This window comes from Anopheles cruzii, chromosome 3 (genome assembly GCF_943734635.1).
Source record: "Anopheles cruzii chromosome 3, idAnoCruzAS_RS32_06, whole genome shotgun sequence".
In the NCBI taxonomy this organism is placed as follows: Eukaryota; Metazoa; Arthropoda; class Insecta; order Diptera; family Culicidae; genus Anopheles; species Anopheles cruzii.
Window position 1 is genome coordinate 64,293,216 of NC_069145.1, and position 18,164 is coordinate 64,311,379.

The 18,164-nt window shown below is 50.8% G+C and overlaps 1 protein-coding gene across 1 annotated transcript; it reads left to right on the forward strand.

The window, feature by feature from the left end:
- Positions 1-48: 48 nt before the first annotated feature.
- Positions 49-17,269, forward strand: LOC128271359 (E3 ubiquitin-protein ligase lubel). Its single transcript, XM_053008844.1, is given in 22 exon segments — positions 49-305; positions 2,561-2,650; positions 2,717-2,849; positions 2,929-3,077; positions 3,531-3,683; positions 4,426-4,609; positions 4,671-4,879; positions 5,096-5,503; positions 5,819-6,029; positions 6,110-7,552; positions 8,031-8,074; positions 8,159-8,374; positions 8,450-8,650; positions 9,304-9,645; positions 9,721-9,843; positions 9,909-10,389; positions 10,616-15,471; positions 15,646-16,218; positions 16,286-16,633; positions 16,707-16,879; positions 17,069-17,238; positions 17,241-17,269. Coding segments are annotated over 22 exon segments (10,542 nt in total). The 5' UTR covers positions 49-299.
- The last annotated feature ends 895 nt before the right edge of the window (positions 17,270-18,164 follow it).

Sequence of the window (18,164 nt, forward strand, 5' to 3'; positions counted from 1 at the left end):
CACCGGCGGTGACCGAGTCAAGGAGGTGTCCGAGATCATCACGGATCCTTTTCGTGTTCGGCAAAGAAATCTAGATCCTTCGGAAGAGCCTCGTAGTAGTGCTTAAAACGAGTTGCATCAACGCGAGTGAAGCGAAAAAGGACGAAAAGGAATCGTGAATCCTCGATCGATTGGCAGTACACAAATCCATTGTCGATCGTGACGATCTGCACAATTGAAAAGTGGCCCGAAAATTAGTCATTTTATTAATATAGTGCTCCCCGGGCAACGTTCGTGCGGGGCACGGCTATGCAATTGAAATGAGTGTAAGTGTCGCCGGAGTTGTGCGGTGTCTCCACTGTCCACTCTCCGCGGTTTTCTGTGTCTGTGCGCGGCTGTGTCGTGTGCGTATGCACCAAGATTATATTAAAAATAGAATACCGGTACCGGTTTTAGTGGGTCCCGTGTCACACTCCGTGTGGTTGTGTGTGGCGAAAAGACAGGAAACGCAAATCATCCTGAGGCGACTGTTCGTCGCCTTATGGCAATTAAATCCATCTTAACGAGTTCATTATGACCAAACTGATCGAAGAAACGAGACCGCGCGACCGGGAACTTCAGGGTGCGACAGGAGAAGAAACATGATAGACAAACTGTGACATTCCTAAGGCGGATTACTTAACACTGCGCAGACGATGGTGACTGGAGAGCTTAGCGGTGACCGTTGACAGATACGCCACGGTCGACGCCATCGTTGCAGACACATTAGCGGCCATTTTCATGTACAATTGGAATGCGGAAAACGATTGTCCTAATGAATGTCTTTCTCGATCTTTAAGTAACTTCGGAGTTATTACTAAATTGATTAGTGTTTTCATCATGATCGAACTGCAACTTTGTTCCTTAACAAATTCTCCAAAGCGGATTTGAATTGGAGTACAGTAAGACGATTTTAAAAGAATATGCTATTTCTGTGAAGTGTTAAGAAATATGTAGAAAGAAATTGTAAAGACTACAAACTTGCTAAAACATGGAATATATTTTAATGTTTTAAATAGCCAAACATTCCACAAATGCGTTCGTCACCAAACCAAGTAAAATAGACATCAAATCACAAATTTAAAAAAATGAATCTAATTGATTTCATTATCCCTAAAAACCCAGGGTTTCCGGTGTCAATTGGGTCGGCGCGGCTTTGTGAACTTGTGTAGAGTGCAAGGTTTTCCGATCGTTGCCTGCCAGTGAGTGACGACCAGCACAGTGTGCTTTAAATAAATTCACTTTCTAGTTCTTGGCATGCGTGTTTCCTTTGCTGCCAGCACGAGACTCACGCTGACGTCCACGGCGTTGACTCGCAGTGTCGATTGGCTTAGATAATGCCTTAGATCGTCACGAGGAAGGCATTCGCGGTTCCAGCAGTGGGACAAATGGAACGTTATTTTTGGAATCTTTGAATTCGATTCCATCCGGGCTCAGGTTGTTTGTGCTGTTACGCTTGAACAGGAGAAGAAATGGAGCAAACAGGCACCGCGCATGAGAGCTCGGGCCTGTCAAACACATGTGTGTCCCTTCAACCGAAGTTACAAATCAACTGTATATTTTGGGTTGCCGTTTAGAATAACACCGACTTGAAGAGTGCTGCCACATGGTTGCAGCCTACCGGCAACTTGTTGGTTTGAGAAACTCCAGAGAGCGTGTCGGGAATCTATGGTAACAGCTGAAACAAGTGTTTAGACAAGACATTCGAAACATTATCTATACAAGTCGAATAGTCTAGACAAGTTTTTATTACATTGATGTTTAGACAAGTATTTTGAATTAAAGAAGTGGACTAAGATCACGGTATGTGTAAATCAACATGCAGTGCATTTTAATCGTTTTCCATGTAAATGTCAAGCGAAACATTTTTATACGAAAATAGTTCTTTAAAATCTTTTGAACAGTGTACGTATACCAACGTAATGAACGTAGAAGTTAGGCTCGAAATCCTTAAAAAAGATCAACAGCAAACAGGCACCATGCGCCTCCATTCAATGTGTATCGGCGTTCGATGGGCTCGACTATTTGTAGCGACCGACATTGAAAGCAGTGAACTAAAATAAACACAATCTTTTTACTCGAATTTCAACGGCTCAAGCAAAATGAGCAGTAGCGAGAGCCACTTTCTTGATACGCTCGTTACAGTCCTTACCACCGCAACATCGTGCGTAGTGTACGGTTCCGATCAGCATCATCAGTGTAAATAGAGTTTAAAAATAAATCTTACACACTGCTAGACGCCGCAAGCACCGGCATTTGTTTAATGTTTCTCGCATCTATCGTAATCGAGGTCTGATAAGCATATGGTTTTAAGTGTCTCTTGAAATTAGAAATTAGAGCTTTTTTGGGCCTCATTTATAGGATTAGTTTGTGTAAAGCAAATTGCATCATTCGACATACTTTTTGGTCATGTCTTGTAAAAGTAACTTCTAAGACTATATTTATACTTTGAAGATGTGGAAGACACTGCATTACACAAGTGTGCCTTATTTTAGTACAACATTTAACACACATCGTACCTTAATGGCTTTCTTCAAAACAGAACTCACGCCCAACTACTATAAACCAAGCCGGTATGGCGACCAGTCAGACGAACAGATTTCGCGGTGGTCGCAATATGCCTTCGTGGGTGGTAAGCACCAGAAACAGGAAACGTTCCAGCACAAAAAACTATAAATTTACCAATACATCCCCACAGACCGGAAGCAGTGACCGGGTGGGACCTCCGCCTCCACCGCCACCAATAAATACCGATCCAGAGTATGAAGTCATCGACGTCGTGAATCAGCAGTATTCCAATGCGCCCCCTCCAGTTCCACTGAAGTCACAAGGTACCGCACCCACTGCCACTACGGATTTGAAGGCCAAGAGTTTTCTCACTTGACATATTTTTATCATGGACCACGGCAGACATTAAACGGCTCACCGTGATGAAGTGTGATCTGTGCGGATCGGTCACGCCCGTCGTGCGCTGTGAGCAGTGCGATCAGAACCTATTCTGCGCTTCCTGCGACGATCGCTACCACCGTCATCCGAAACGTCAAACTCACGTCAGAAAGGTAAGCGAGTGGGACTGGGAGAGTGCGTCATTGGACAGATGTAGTTCGTTTCCCCATGATCTTCCTATTAGGCGCATGATCTTCCGTAGCTCTATGTGAACCACTCCACACAACTAGCGGCGATCCTCGCTTCTCCTATCTCTCCGGCGCACACCGGTTGTGGTACTTCGGTTAAGCCATTTGTAGTTGGAGTTATCGCATAAACACCGTCCCTTAATCATCTCTTGACTCCAGTGGTTTCCATCTTTTCGGCTAGGTAGTAGTCCGATCAGCGTTACTTGTCCACTAGAAGATTAAAAGTCCATTAGAATTTCCGTTCCCTATGTAGAATTCATAAGTCTCCTGATGTTCAGAAGTTCATCGCAAAATTCATTCGTGCCACTCGATCGCTCGATCCTTGTCCCAAGTGCAACTTCCGGTCAATGTTGTTCTTGCTCTTCCGTTTATCCGCAGCCCGTTGAGCCGCCGGCGCCCAGCATGGTTAAACCTCCGCTGCCCCCAAAAGGTGAGGCCGGATCGAGTGGTCCGCTGCCGCCGCCGAGGAGGAAGACGCGGCCCGGAAGCTTCCATTTTCCCAGTCCCCTGGTGGGCCGCAAGCAGGATCAGGTACGCTGCTGCACTCTTTCTTGAGGGCGCTCACTTGAGGCGCTGAAACCATGAACCACAAAGTCTTACCACTGGATCACAGGGAAACGTACGAAACATAGCACAAACCGCAGCGGCTTTGAGACCAAAAGTCTAGTACCGATCGGATCGAACAATTAAACCAAAGCTATAGAAGGGACAGCGCTGCGTTCCTTCAATAACCCACCCTCCATCGGAGTGTCCTTGCGAATGCCTTTCCAGAGCTTTGCCCTAACCTATCCATGAAATGAGCGAATAGCGATCGCCGAGCGTTACATTTTGTCCATAACCTTGTTCGATAGCTGACAGCTTCCATGCGTGCGTGATTACAACTAAATGTCAAATGTTTACGATACAGAATTGAACGAAATACAGTGACTCCATTTGCTTTACGTACCGTGCATGTGTGTTCTTTTTTATTTTAGTTAAGTTGCTTGTGCCCTCTGTGCGTTCGGCTGCTTCATCATTAACAACCGCCCAGCTAAAAATGGAAATTTTTCCAAGTAATTTGCCACCCAAAAATGCAAGAGCCAGTTCTTGACATTCTCTGCCATTCTGTTGACAATAAAAACGCCAAAAAAGTTGTCTAAATTTTGGGTACAATAAAATCTGGGAATGACTGTTCAAGTAGTTGAATACTATATTCCATTGTCATCGTCGTTCTGAAAAAAATACTTACGTTACAATAAATAAAACATTGCTTTGGACGTGCCCTCACCCTCAGACAATCCCCACAACCGTCCCTCAAGGATCGGGAGGATCGATGGAGCAACCGTCACAGCAGCAGAAGCCTCCTCCGCCACCGCCCAGCCCAGCTCTGTCCTTGCGCGAGAAGATGAACTCCCTGAAACGTTTCATCCATCCATCCAACCGGCCGTTGCCCGATCCGCCGGAGAACAAAATTCATTGTAAGTCCCTAGTTCGCACAGCCTATGAACAGAACCTCTTCTGTAGGTACCTACTTTGCAGCTTCCAACTCATCGATCGACAGTTCATCGAAGCGATCGCCGTCGACGCGATCGATGTCGACCACAATGGAAAAGATTCAAAACAACACGGCCGCCACGCTGGACCGGATGACGTTGCTGCAGCAGCGCTACCGTCAGCACCAGGAAACGATGAAATCGGACGGCGACCGTAGTCGTCGCGCAAGCCTAACGTCCAACACCGATCTACAGGTAGCTTGGTGCAGGATTACCATCTATTTTTTTAATTCCGCTGTTTGCTTTTTGTGTCACATTTGTGAATTGTCCCAAATCAATTGGAGTCACGCTTCGGACAAGTGTTTAGAAACACTTGCGTCAATCGACACCACCACCTACACGCCGTTTCCTGTGTGGTGGTTAATGCCCTAACTCATGTGCGCTTTTATCGTCATCGTTTCCATCCCACAGTCATCCGCTACCGAATCGTCAAACAGCTTCCGCAGCAAGCCATCATCCGCCACTTTTCAGCATCAGCCGTACCAACAGCAGCACCACCTGAGGCAACCGTACCTACACGGATCGCAGCAAGCGTTACCACAGACACAGCATCAGCAGCAACAGTTGCCGTCTTGGTTGAACGTTCCACCGCCGGCACCCAGAATGCGATCTGGCAGTGTCGCCTCCGGCATCAATCTGCTTACCGTGCCGGCTTTCGGCGATTCGGGTAATAATACCCCGTCTGTCTCTCCTACGCAGCACTCGGAGTTTGGCGACGCGCCCCTAATGCCGGGGCCCCGCAGCACCTCGGTGTTCAATCTGCATCAACAGCAACAGCAGCCGCAACCGAACATGTGGGGTTTCAGTCCGCTGCACCAGGTGAGCCCCCTTGGTCCTAAAAATAGCGCATACTGGTCGGTTATGAAACACCAAACGCAGACATGAGCATTAGGGCGGGTAGCAGTAGTTCGGACAGAAGAATACGAAGTAGACCCCATTATGATGATTTGGCTTACGTCTAATTAAAACCTATAGTAGCGCGGTCAATCATAGGTCATTATTCTAAGCAAGTTGGAGGTCGGAAGAATCTATAGAATTCAATACAAATTGTCTAAACGGGACGATACACGATCAGAACTGAAGTACGGATAAAAATAAGAATGGATTCAATTGACAAACTGTATCCGTTTCCAGGCACAGTCAATGGCACATTTCAATCCCATGCAGTGGAACCAAATGAACGCTTGGATGGCCCGTGGGTCACAGAACGGCTCGAACATGAGCCTGAATCTGCCGCCCCAGCATGGAGGCTATCCACCGGATCCGTTGGGCTACCCCCCGGGCTACGTCAACAACTGGGGCGGAATGTATCCCTATCCGATGGGAATGATGCCCATGATGCCAGGTAGGATGGACCCTTGTCTAGGGTAATCTAGGTTTCACGTGCTCCTAACGTTTCGTTTGGATTGTCTTGCCGTCCCACAGGTGTCGTGATGCCTCCACCGAGGTCTCGGGCAAACTCACGCTCCCGGGCCGGATCTCCAGCGCTGAGCAGCAAGTCGCGCAAGTCCACGATGTCGATGCGCAACGTAAACCGTAACAGCTTCGTGGGCGATCTGACGGACGACGAGGATTCGGACGACGAGTTCCACCGGACACGAGGTCGCGATCGGCGCCGCCGGGAACGGCTCAACTCGACCAGCAGCATCGAGTTCGAGGAGCCCGAGCAGAGGCCCGAGTTTGTGCGGGCTTCGAGCGTGAAGCACTCCCGTTTCTCCCGCCGGGTCGGTGGTTCATCGGCACGGTCACTGATCGATTACCCGGTGTCCCGGAAGCCGGGCCTACGGTACGAACGGGACGAGGGAATGCGCGAACGGCTCGACAAGCTGTCCGTGTCGTCTCCGCGCCCGAAACCACCGTCCGATTCGTTCACCAACGAGTCCGACCTCGAACCGGTGGACCCCAGGCGGGCGCCATCGAATCGTTCACGGTCGGGCAACGAAAGCGTAAGCTCTCCGCGGAAGCTCACCTCCGATTCCCTGACAAACGACTCCGACGTGGACTTTGAGAGAACACGCCAGGCTAAGCTGCGGGCAGCACAGAACAACTTATCCGCAGCTCGGCGCGTGACATCCGACTCGCTGACGAATGATTCCGAACCGGATCAGGTGCAGCGCCGAGGTCAGAAGCCTAAAGGCCAGGTGGCCTCCGTGGTGGCCCCAAGCAAGGCGAAGCCTCCAAGCTCGGAGTCTGAAGGGCACGAGAAGCAACGCCGAAAGAGTGAAACGAAGATGGTCAGCAAGATGGGAAGTCCCGTGCCGAAGAAGGTCCCCTCCGATTCGCACACTCCCGACACGGACGCCGAGCAGAAACGGCGGTTCGCTACGAAGGAGCAGCGTCAGCGGAAGCACTCCAGCACCGAGTTCATCGCCAACGAGTCGGACGAGGGGCCGAAGCCGGAACGCAAAGAATCCGCCCGGCACCCGCAGGTCGTTAACGGGACGCTCGAGTTCCGGAACATTTCGCCATCGAAGTCGGCGGGCGACTCGGACGAGCAGCGACACCTGAAGACGGTCGAGATCAAGAACATCATCAATGAGAGCAGCAAGGCGGATCTGCATGAGCTGAGCCGCTCGGTGCTGGAGGACTCGCCGCCGCCAGCCGCGCCCGTTGCGCCCGATTGTGAGTGGGAATGTGAGTTCTGCACGTACGTCAACGAGGCCGGCGTAAAAATCTGCGCCATCTGCTGTAAGACCGCCTCCATCTCGCTGGTTGCGGCCCGGTTGGAGCCTACCGATGGTGACCAGCCCCGTTCGCCACCGCCGGACGTCGTGCAGGAGACGCCCCAGATCACGGAGGGCAAGCTACAGATTATGCCGCCTCAGAAGTCCCCCGGTAAGCAGCTCACCGGCGATGTGAAGAAGAAAGGTAGGATCCGTAAAATATCCTTTTGGCCCGGCACTAAAGCGAAATAATCCGCCGTTCGCCGTTCACAACCCCATGCACGCACTCGCACGCACGCACGGAACGTACCCAGCCCCGCGAATAGTTCAAATCGTCCCCAAGATTACCTTACCAGGCACCCCCACAAGTAACCAAGTAACCAAGTCGCGACCTCTCGAGTAGGTTGTAAAGCCCCCTTCCGGTCCTGTACGATAGCTGTAGTAGTTTAGCGTTTGATTTTTGTGACCGCCCTTTCGTTTCCGTTTTGTTGATTGAAGTGTACTCGTGAATAACAATGGAACCGTATTGTAACTGTGGTGTGCATTTACAAATGAAATAGGCCAATAAATGTCATTGAGGTGGTTTCTCCTGGCCGGAGAAACGCGCTCACAATCACTAAACTGAAGCGTGTCGCGTTTTAATCGGTGACGTCTTTTCTCGTGTCTGTGTGCTCTCGTTCTAGACGGCAACGTGGATGACGAGGCCACCGAAACGACCTGGCAGGGCGTAGCCAAATCGAACACTGAGGTGAAGATGGTGCAGGAATGTGGCACCGGTGAGGCGGGGGTTCCGGGTGATGACGGTGGCAAGGCGGCAGAAGGTGTCGAAATTGGGCACCATCTTGCCAGCGAAGTCGTTCAGGTTGAGAAGAGGGTGATCAAGCAGAAGGTTTCAACCGGGTGCGGTCCATCGCCACCCAGGGAGGTCGTCCGTCGGGATGATCCGTCGGCAGTGGCTGAGGATCGTCGTGGCAAGTCACAAACATCCATCGGGACTTCGCCGCCACCGCAGGACATGTCTACGCAGGTATGCATCGGCCGAACTTTCGACCAGGCGCTTCAGGCCGCGCTTCGGTAATGATAAGCTTCCTCGTTTGACTAGACCTACGCAACGTTTGAGCAGGTTCGGGACGAGAAGGCAGAAAAAACGCCACCCGAATCGGAGCCTCAGGCGCCAAATACCCATCAGGAAGAAGCGTTGGCGTCCGCGTTGTACAAGCGTTCGCATTCGCTTGCCACGCCACAAATGCTGCAAGTCGAAGCCCGCCCCGCTAGTCGGCACAGCATCTCAAGCGACACTCAGGTAACTGCTGGCCCCGCTCCCCGATTTCTCTTCCCATCCTGGCGAGTCAGTCATTGCTTACGGACGCTTTGTTGATGTGAGAGTTAAAATTAGGCCCACCCGTTGTCTGACTGCCATCTACCGAGTGTATCAAGCTTTTCCCATTGGCCAATCTTTTCCTGAGTTGCTTCAGTACAACTCACTTCGTACCACGAACCCTAAAATAACACCGCGAAGAGTGGTCTTCGTGGTAGGAAGCCATCGTCGTCAATGTCAACAAGGGTTGGCACAATTTCACTCCGACGCGTCTAGGTTGGTGCGGCACGCTGCACACTGACGTCATCAAAAACACGAACCAATCTCGGGTACGATCAGTGACCGTGTTTTGATGATCGTGTGCGATAATGTTTCAAAAGCCCAACTCACACGTTCAGTGGCAACGAGTCTGACTTTAGATACTGTGGAGTGTGGAGCAATCACCTGGTACTTGGTGCCATAGAACCACCTAGTAGTTCTTTATCATGTAAGATTTGGAGTCGGATTTGCCACGCATGTGTGTTGCTAGCAGGAGTCACTCATTCATTCAGCGAAGTTACAACAAAACAGTCCTGCCTAAACCTCACACACAACGCTACCAGAATCACACTAAACTAGAGACTTGAAACATTTTCTAGAGTCTTCCACCTTCACCGCACGAGCTGAGCCCACAGCCTGGTCTGCAGAGCTCCGCTCTCCATCATCAGTACCAACCAAGTCAAGCACTCAATCAGACGTCTCATCTCGACCAATCATCATCATCGTATCATCATGGTGTGCGCCAGACGGACGACACAATGTCGTACCTGGACCATGCCATTAATCAGATCATACAAACGGCTGCCAGCCAAACAGGTGGCACACCGGCGGGACGATCGGCCCCTGTCGAGAACAAGTATCGGACGTTTACGGACCTACGTCGCATCGATGCGGCCGGTGGCCAGGTTACTGCGCCAGCAAAGAAACCAATGGTGACGACAGTTGTCTGCGTCTGCGCCGATTACGAGTTTGTAGGCTAACTTCTTGTCTTCGTTCTTCGTTCTTTTCGATTGTAGCACTCTAAAGCGATGGATGATCAACTAGACGTGCTGGATGAGAGTGAACAGCGGGAATTACCGATCGCGGCGGAACACAGTCCAGCCAAAGAAGAGCTCTCCGAAATGGCACTTCTATTGCGGGTAAATTTTCAGTCACAATGTGGCCGTGTATTTATTCCTATAATTGTACATCACTTGACGTCCAGGAAGCAAAGCTGTACCAGTTTACCGCCGAGGAGCTGCAAGCGGCGATGAATCATTGCGGTGAAAAGCATCCCGTCCAGTGGCTGCGAGACAACTGGAGCAAGCTGATCGAAACCGTGCAGACGCTGGCCACCAAGTACGGGCACGAGAAGCGGGAGAACACCATTGGCACCATTTCGATCACGGAGGCGCGCGAGGCACTGCGGCTGCACAAGGGCAACATCTGGCGCGCCATTACCGAGTGTATCGAGCAGCGGCAACGGAAGTACCGCGACATCGCCGCGAAGGGAAACTTTACGCGCGAGGACATCGTGACGAGCCTGACGGCACATCACGGCAACCTCGAGCTGGCCCTGTTGGAGCTGAGCAAAACGCAGCTCAAGCCGTTTCTGATGCGCATCTGGGGCCCCCCGAATGGGGCCGACAATGACAGCAGCAACCTGCTGCTGCAGCAAGCGCTCCAGGAGGATCGTAGTGGAATCAGTAAGAAGCGACCGCAGCACTAGCCCCGGGGTTACTCGATCCAAGTGGTACTAATGGTTGTCTTTTCTTTCCCTCCCGTTTCCCTTCGGTTTGCGTCCGAATCCTTTCCACGATTTGATGGCCGATTCCCCGAACCCACCAATAATCGTTGCTATGTGTGTGTGTGTTTTTGTGTATGTTGTGACCCCTCATGTGATGATCGGGCACTGACCGCTGGCCCTCGTAGGCAACGATATTGAACAGTTCATAAGTGCACATGTCGAACGGGAGCTTCTCGGCGATGGATCAACGGAACCGAAGCCTTCGGACCCACAGCCAGAGCATGTCGAAATGGCACCCGAGGCACCCGAGAGTATTGTTGAGCCGGAATCGGAGGAACCGGCCGAGATTGTTGAACCACCGCCGCAGGAACAGCTGCCCGCGCAACCGGAAGAGGTATGTGAAGAGCAGACAGTGACAACGTCCAACACCGAGATACTGAAGGATATCGAGGCACTCATTCTGCAAATGGAGCGCAACCAGGAGACTCCCAATGTACCGGTGCTGCGCAACATACAGCAGCTACTGACGCAGCTCGCCGAGCCTCGATCGCGCTCCAACTCCGTGGCGTCAGTCCGTTCGCAGGCAAGTGATCGTATCATCAGCAAAAGCCCCATTCCCACGGTGCGCAATGCGAGAACATCCTCCCAACACTCGCACGACGACGATCCGACCCGCTCCATCGAGGACGACGTACGGGACTTTGTGGAGGAAAACATTCAGGACATCCTGCCGAACCTGGTGCATCAGGTGCGGCAGGAGCTGCAATCGGTGCGACAGGAACTAAGACCGGTGACGGCTCGCTCACTAGAAGACGACATACGGGAGACGCTACTGAAGGCAGACTACACGGACGACGACTATGGTCACGTTCATGAGTTTCCACTCGACCTAAAATTTCACGAATCATTGGCAACCTTTCCGGAGCGTCATGTAGCGTTGGCCACCATTCGGCAGAATCACACGCAGTCCGACGAGGGTGATGGCGAGTATGCTAACATTCAACAGTTTCTGCACCGAGCGATCCGCAATGAAAAGGCAACGACGGTGTTTGATCAGTGCAAGCGCAGCCATTATCAGATCGATAGCAGCTCTGACGAGGCACGGCAGACGGCCGAATCAACCGACTATTACGATCTCGTTTCTATCAACCAGAAACTGATGCATCTGTTCAACAAACCATCGCCGGCGGTACGGGAGAAGGTCCCATTCGCCGCCGTGCAGCTGGCCGAGCAAACTAGTGGAGAGAAAGAAGCGCCTCAGGAAAAAGAATCACCCAAGTTTGATAAGCCGCCACCAACGACTCCAGAGCACCTTGCTCCAGTGGAGGTCACGGTCGAGAGGAAGGGTATGAAGAAACGGCGGGGATCACGTATCCCTGTCAACAAAAACAACTACCTCTGTCGGCGTCCGGTGAAGAGCTCGTCGGAGAGTGATTTTGAAGCACTGGGACAGAACAACAAACCACTACCACTGCCAGCGATCGCAATAGATCATGTGGAAGAGTTGCGTCATGTTGTGGAAAATATAGAGCGCATTGAACAGTCGATGGAAGCTGCCGTAGATTCAGCGATGGTTCCGATCGACGTTGATCAAACTGAAGAACCGATTTACAGCAATGTGGCCCCAGCTCCGATCCCAGCTGTGGAAGAGGATCCAAAACAAACGATACTACAACCATCGGAATCTTCTGTGCCTTCTCCTGAGTTGGCGTCGGAGCAACTGGCGGTATCGGAGGAACCTGTTGCACCCGAGAGTAATGTTGCCGAAGTATTAGAAGCAGCGCAAAACACATCCCTTCCTCCAGCGAACACCATAGACATGCCACTTGAAGCAACGACAAGCAAACCAAAGGTAGAGGCAACGGATGAACCACAAAATGCTACCTCTGCAGTGGCGGCAAGCGATGAAGTTGACGAGGACCTGGTGCATAATTCCAAGCTGGCGAACAATCTCTCGGAGCTGGTGCTGGACACGAAGCGACTTATCCAACAGATGAAGGACGAGATCAACTCGGACATTGCCACCTTCGACGAGGAAGATGCCGCCTATGATGGGGAGTACTACGAGGACGAATTCGAGGACGAGTGGGAAGGCGAAGAGGAAGAAGAAGAAGAGGAATGGGATTCGAACGAAGAATACGATGTCGATGAGAACGGGGACTTCTACGAGTATGAAGACGACGACGACGATGGCTCGGTGATGTTCTCAGAAATGACCATCATCGATTCGGCTAACGGTAAACCCAGCAACGAGGAACCACCGCAAGAAGAAGAAATGCTAGTACCGGAGCCAAAGCTAGAACTGCCGAAGATAAACGTGGACGCTGTGCGGGAGAACGAACGAAACAGCGCATCGGAGGTGAGCGATTTGCCGCTGGACAGTGACTTCAACGATGCCCTCAGCGTCATCGAACAGTCGGTGGGAGAAATGCGAAGTATGCTTCGGCTGACGGAAGAAGCTCTGGGGCCTCTCGACTTCGTTGCACCATTGCAACACGCGTCGAGCGTAGAGACGCTTAGGAATAGTCCGGAACAGAGCGAGATCAGCGAAGCGACGCTCGTTCCGGAGCTTCTCAAAACGACTGCAGACGAATCGAGCGAGCAGACACTGGTGGCAGAAGACAATCTGCAAATGACCATGAAAGACGTACAGACACTGATCAATGCCAAAGCTGTGATAGGTGGATTTTTGAAGAATGTGCAAAAAATTGAACAAGCCGCGAGTGAGCTAGACAACAGCACGGTGGACATCGTGGAACAAGAAGGTGCTGCTGCCGTGATCTACGACTCGGTCAGAACCACGTCCACCGAAACGACGGAAAACAAGCAATCGTCGGTGATCGAGAGGACAGTGGTAGAACACCAAAGTGACCCAAAGGACACCTCGGAGGTGGACAGGCATCCTCCAACCTCGCCACAAGAGAACTCGATATTGAATAGGGACAACGCAACGGATGAGAAGCCCAAGGTTGAACATAACGGAATTGCTCCAAGTTCTATAGATAGCGAACCATTGGTGATTCCTATTCCTGAACAAGAAGCCACGAGCGCTATTCAGACGAATACTCAAATTGGTCCTTTCACAACTCCAGCCACATTCACTAACGATCAAATAGCGCAAGTTGGAGTCAACGGTGAAAACACGGCCCAAACGGAGGTAATACCTCAAGCCATCGGTACGTTTCATGATAGTGTTCTTTCGAAGATAGAAGCCAACGAACAACCTTCGATGAATTCGGAAGCAACTACAAGCAATTTGGTAACACTGCCACATAAAAATGGCCTTTCTCACGACACAACACCTTTTCTGGAAAGCACTATCGAACCCAAAGTTTCCAATAACATAGTGTTACTCACAAACGGTGCAGTTGAAACATTGGCAATGGGCGCCAAAGCTCCGATGAATAACGCAGAAAAGCTTACTTCATCTAATATTCCGGAGTATGAAAATGTTATCGTTTTGGAGAATGTTTCTCTTGATAATAGTGTTGACATCCCGCTATACGCTTCGGTCAACAAAAAATCCACTAACCTAGAGTTGATCGATACACATACTCTAGGTCAAGTAGAAACTATTGCATCGGAAGCTGAAGGAGTGCCCGTAGATTTTAATGTCGTTAAAAAAGGGGAAGTTGCCGAAAATGGTTCAGCAAAGGAATCAGAGACAATAAACCATGATCAAGATAAGTTTCCGAAACAGGATGCGATAGGGATTGGATCTTCAAGTGTTGATACTCTTATCAATGCGATCAGCGCCACAAATACAGTGGAAACCGTCAACGAACAACAAGTTGCCCAGCCAAGTAATACGGACACCCCTGCGACGGAAGAAATCAGAAACCATGATAATCATGCGTTAACGTTGCCTGACCATGTTGTTAATGAAATCATTGACGAAAAACGTACAATAGAAACGTCCGACGCGGTAAAGACTTCTACAGAGGATGGCATACAAACTACAATTTCTATTCAGGATATTCCTCCCGGCGCACAGGAACCGAAGACGGAGCCACTTGGTCAAAATTCAAACGGTCATAGCATCAAAACATCCATCAAAGAACCCATTGCTTCCAATGACAGTATCGCTGCAGTGGAGTCCGCACCAACAAAACCCATCACAACTCATTTTGTTAACGGCCATGTTCCGGACAGTGTTCACGGTTCTCCTAAATCACGCGCCTCGTCCGAGGAACCGTCATCCAGTTTCATAGAAGTTAACCCGTCAGAGGTCGTTGTCCACGGTCCTCAAGCGGATAATACTCACCCTTCAGCTCCACCGCGTACGATAAACATTTACCAAAACGTAGAACTTCAACCCTCCACCAACATTACCAACGCCACTAGTAACCCTGCACCTAGCGCCCGGTCCAAGACCAGCTCGAAACTAACCGTAAAGCTTCCCACCGCTACCCCTTCACAGTCGGAGGAAGGTGGTTCACCGTCAACGCCACCGACTCCCACTGGCCTGAAGGTAGGCAGCAAAGGCTCCGCTTCCAAAACTAAAACCGACACCAAAAAGAAGTCCACCACTGCCTCCGCCTCGACCGAGTCCACTGGCCGCAAGCCAACGATTGTGCGCAAGAAGTCCGTCGGTGGCCCCTTCGGGCCGGTGCAAACGAACACGGTCAAGAACATGCAAAAGGAGTTCCTGAGCAAGGCGAGAGAATCACCGAAACCGAGCACGTCCAAGGTGTCACCCAAGCCGGCCAAGTTGGTGCAACCCAAGGTGTTTACCAACCGACCGGCGGCCAACCTGCCACCCGGCAGCAGCAAAGCATCTACGCCGGGCACGGACACCAGCTCAGCACGATCGACCCCCGGGCTGGGCGCGGACACCGCCGAACCCGTTCCGGGGCCGTCGCGTGACACCACGTACACCTGCGAGAAGATGCTGAAAAAGAAGTACCGCGAGACGTGCTTCAGCGACGACTACCAGACCACGGATGATGAGGATGAGAGCCGGATGACGATCACCGAGAGTGAGCGCACCATTATCAAAAGTCTGGTGAAACCGTTCGAACCGAACAGTGAGCCGCCCGAAGTAAGTTGCGTGCGCCCAATGGGGCCTTACATGCACCCCTCAATCACCAAAACGGGTAGCTGAATCAGACAAACACCGTACCATGTGTGATCATGTTATACCAAGCATTTTATACATCTTTGTCTAATGTCCCCACGGGTCCGAAGAAGTAATGTCCACTTTCCTTCGTTTCAGGTGCAAGCCAAACAGTTATTCGATGACGGTCTGGTACAAACCATTGAGCAGGCCGAACTGGCGGTTCAACTGATCGAGCTGCGCTACGCCAAGGATAACGCCATCTGGGCGGCCACGCAGTGTCACACGGTCGACGAAGCGAAGGATCTGCTGCAGAAGGAATGCGAACTGTGTTTGGGACAGTTCCCGATGAACGAAATAGTGTCCATGCTCAAGTGCACCCACACCTGTTGCTTCGAGTGTGCCAAGGAGTACTTTACGCAGGAGATCACCAGTCGCTCCATCACAAACTGTAACTGCCCGTACTGCAAGGAGCCCGACCTGAACGGCCCGAACGTAACGGAGGACGATGTACTGGAGTACTTTTCGAATCTGGACATTCTATTGAAGAACATAGTCGACGAAGAGGTTCACGATCTGTTTCAGCGCAAGATCCGCGACCGTACGCTGACGCAGGATCCGCACTTTAAGTGGTGCGTCCACTGCTCTAGCGGGTTTTTCGCGCGACCCAAGCAGCGACGATTGATTTGCCCGGACTGTGGGTCGATCACCTGCGCCTCTTGTCGGAAACCGGTAAGCCACAGGGGACACATTGTTGGCCGTGCTTTAAGGTATGACCGGGTTTCTGTCCATTTTTCAGTGGGAAACACAGCACGAGGGTCTTAGCTGTGACAAATTTGCCGAATGGAAGGAAGCCAACGATCCAGAGCTGCAGGCTGAAGGTGTCCAGCGGCATCTGCAAACGCACGGAATCAGCTGTCCGAACTGCAAATTCCGCTATTCGTTAGCCCGTGGTGGTTGCATGCACTTCACTTGTACCCAGTGCAAGTTTGAGTTCTGCTACGGTTGTAACAAACCGTTCATGATGGGAGCCAAGTGTAGCGTGTCGGCGTATTGCGCCAAACTGGGGCTGCATGCGCATCACCCACGGAACTGTCTCTTCTACCTTCGGGACAAGGAGCCACGCGATCTACAAAACTTACTGCTGGTATGTCTGAACCATTTCAGTGACCAATACGAGGCCAATATCAAATATCTTATCGACGTTTCCTGATTCCCAGATGAACAATGTTTCGTTCGATACTGAACCCTCGGAGCTGATGAAGCAAGAGCTTATCAATGGACAGAGCTCCGCTCTGAAATGTCCCATTCCACTGCAAAAAGAAACACCAGCTGGCCTAATGGACATGATCTGTAGTGCGGAGGTGCCAGAAAACCACGCAGGACTATGCAGGTAATAGGGAATCTCGACGGTGCGAGAATGTGGGTTATGTTTTCCAAATACGTTACGCTATCCTGTCACAAACAAATCAATTATAAGAACGAACCAAAAATGGCTTCGACCTGGAGCTCGACAAGTGGACAATAGACGAGACCTCCATTAACCGTTCCCATCCATCCACCGACGATTCCCTTTTTCTAGGGCTCACTACATAGAGTACCTTAGTTTTCTGGTGAACACAAATGACATTGACCCGATGGACCTCCTCAGTCCGGACGATCTTGAGTCGCTCATACGGCGCGCCAATAAGCGCATGCCTCCGCGCCCTTTCGGCATCGTGGATGGCATCTATCGCGAATACTTGCTCCAGGTGAGGGGTGTCCCGAGCATGGCGTTCACTAAGCGTTGCGTTTTTTTTTCTTCCTTTCTATCTGCTTCTTCCAGAACCCATTACGTTGAATATTTGGTCGGCACTGTATCGAAAGCGCAGATCGATCCGCTACCGATACTGGATCTTACCGATTGTGTCCAAGAGTTGCGCCGACGCGGCATACCACTCCCGGAACGGGGTCCCTGGGACACCGATGAAATTTACCGGGAAATGTGCCTGAAGGTGAGGTGACGCTTCGCTTCGCTAACGCTTCATCGAACTTGCGCATTTGCTCCCGAGCCGACCGGAAATGTTGCAAAAGAAAAGCAAGAAATCATGCTGATTATCGCAAAACCGGGACACATACGGTAGCGGATTCTGACTGCACTGACTGCCACTCGAATGGACGATACTGTTTCCACCACTTTCAATTTGTTCCTCTACTTTTCTACTGAACTCGTTCGGAGTTTTCTTGTTACGCATTTTAACATTCTGTCGAAACTTAATGTTTGACAACTGTGTGACCACTAACCGACATTAATTTAAACGCCCAAAAATACCCTTCCACACGACGGCCCGATTGTCCGACCCAAGTAAGGCAAGGCAAGGCAAGTAAGTCCTGTACATATCATTCGTCTTTCGCAATGGTTTGAAGCTACGTTTTAAAATTAGTTTAATAAGAAATTTCGATTTCAACTGGACAGAAACTAATTTTCTTGATATCCTCTCTCCAACAGATTGTCAAGGATCAGATTCCGCTCAATTGAGGTGGTTTTCGTCACCGAAACCGTGCTCCGTACCGACCTGCTATTATCACTTAATCCTATCGCCGTGTGTTCCCAGATAACAATTACTATTCTTCCATGGCCAGGTTTTCCCACTGTGAAGACGCTACTCCCAAGGTATATCATGGGTGATAAAATAGGT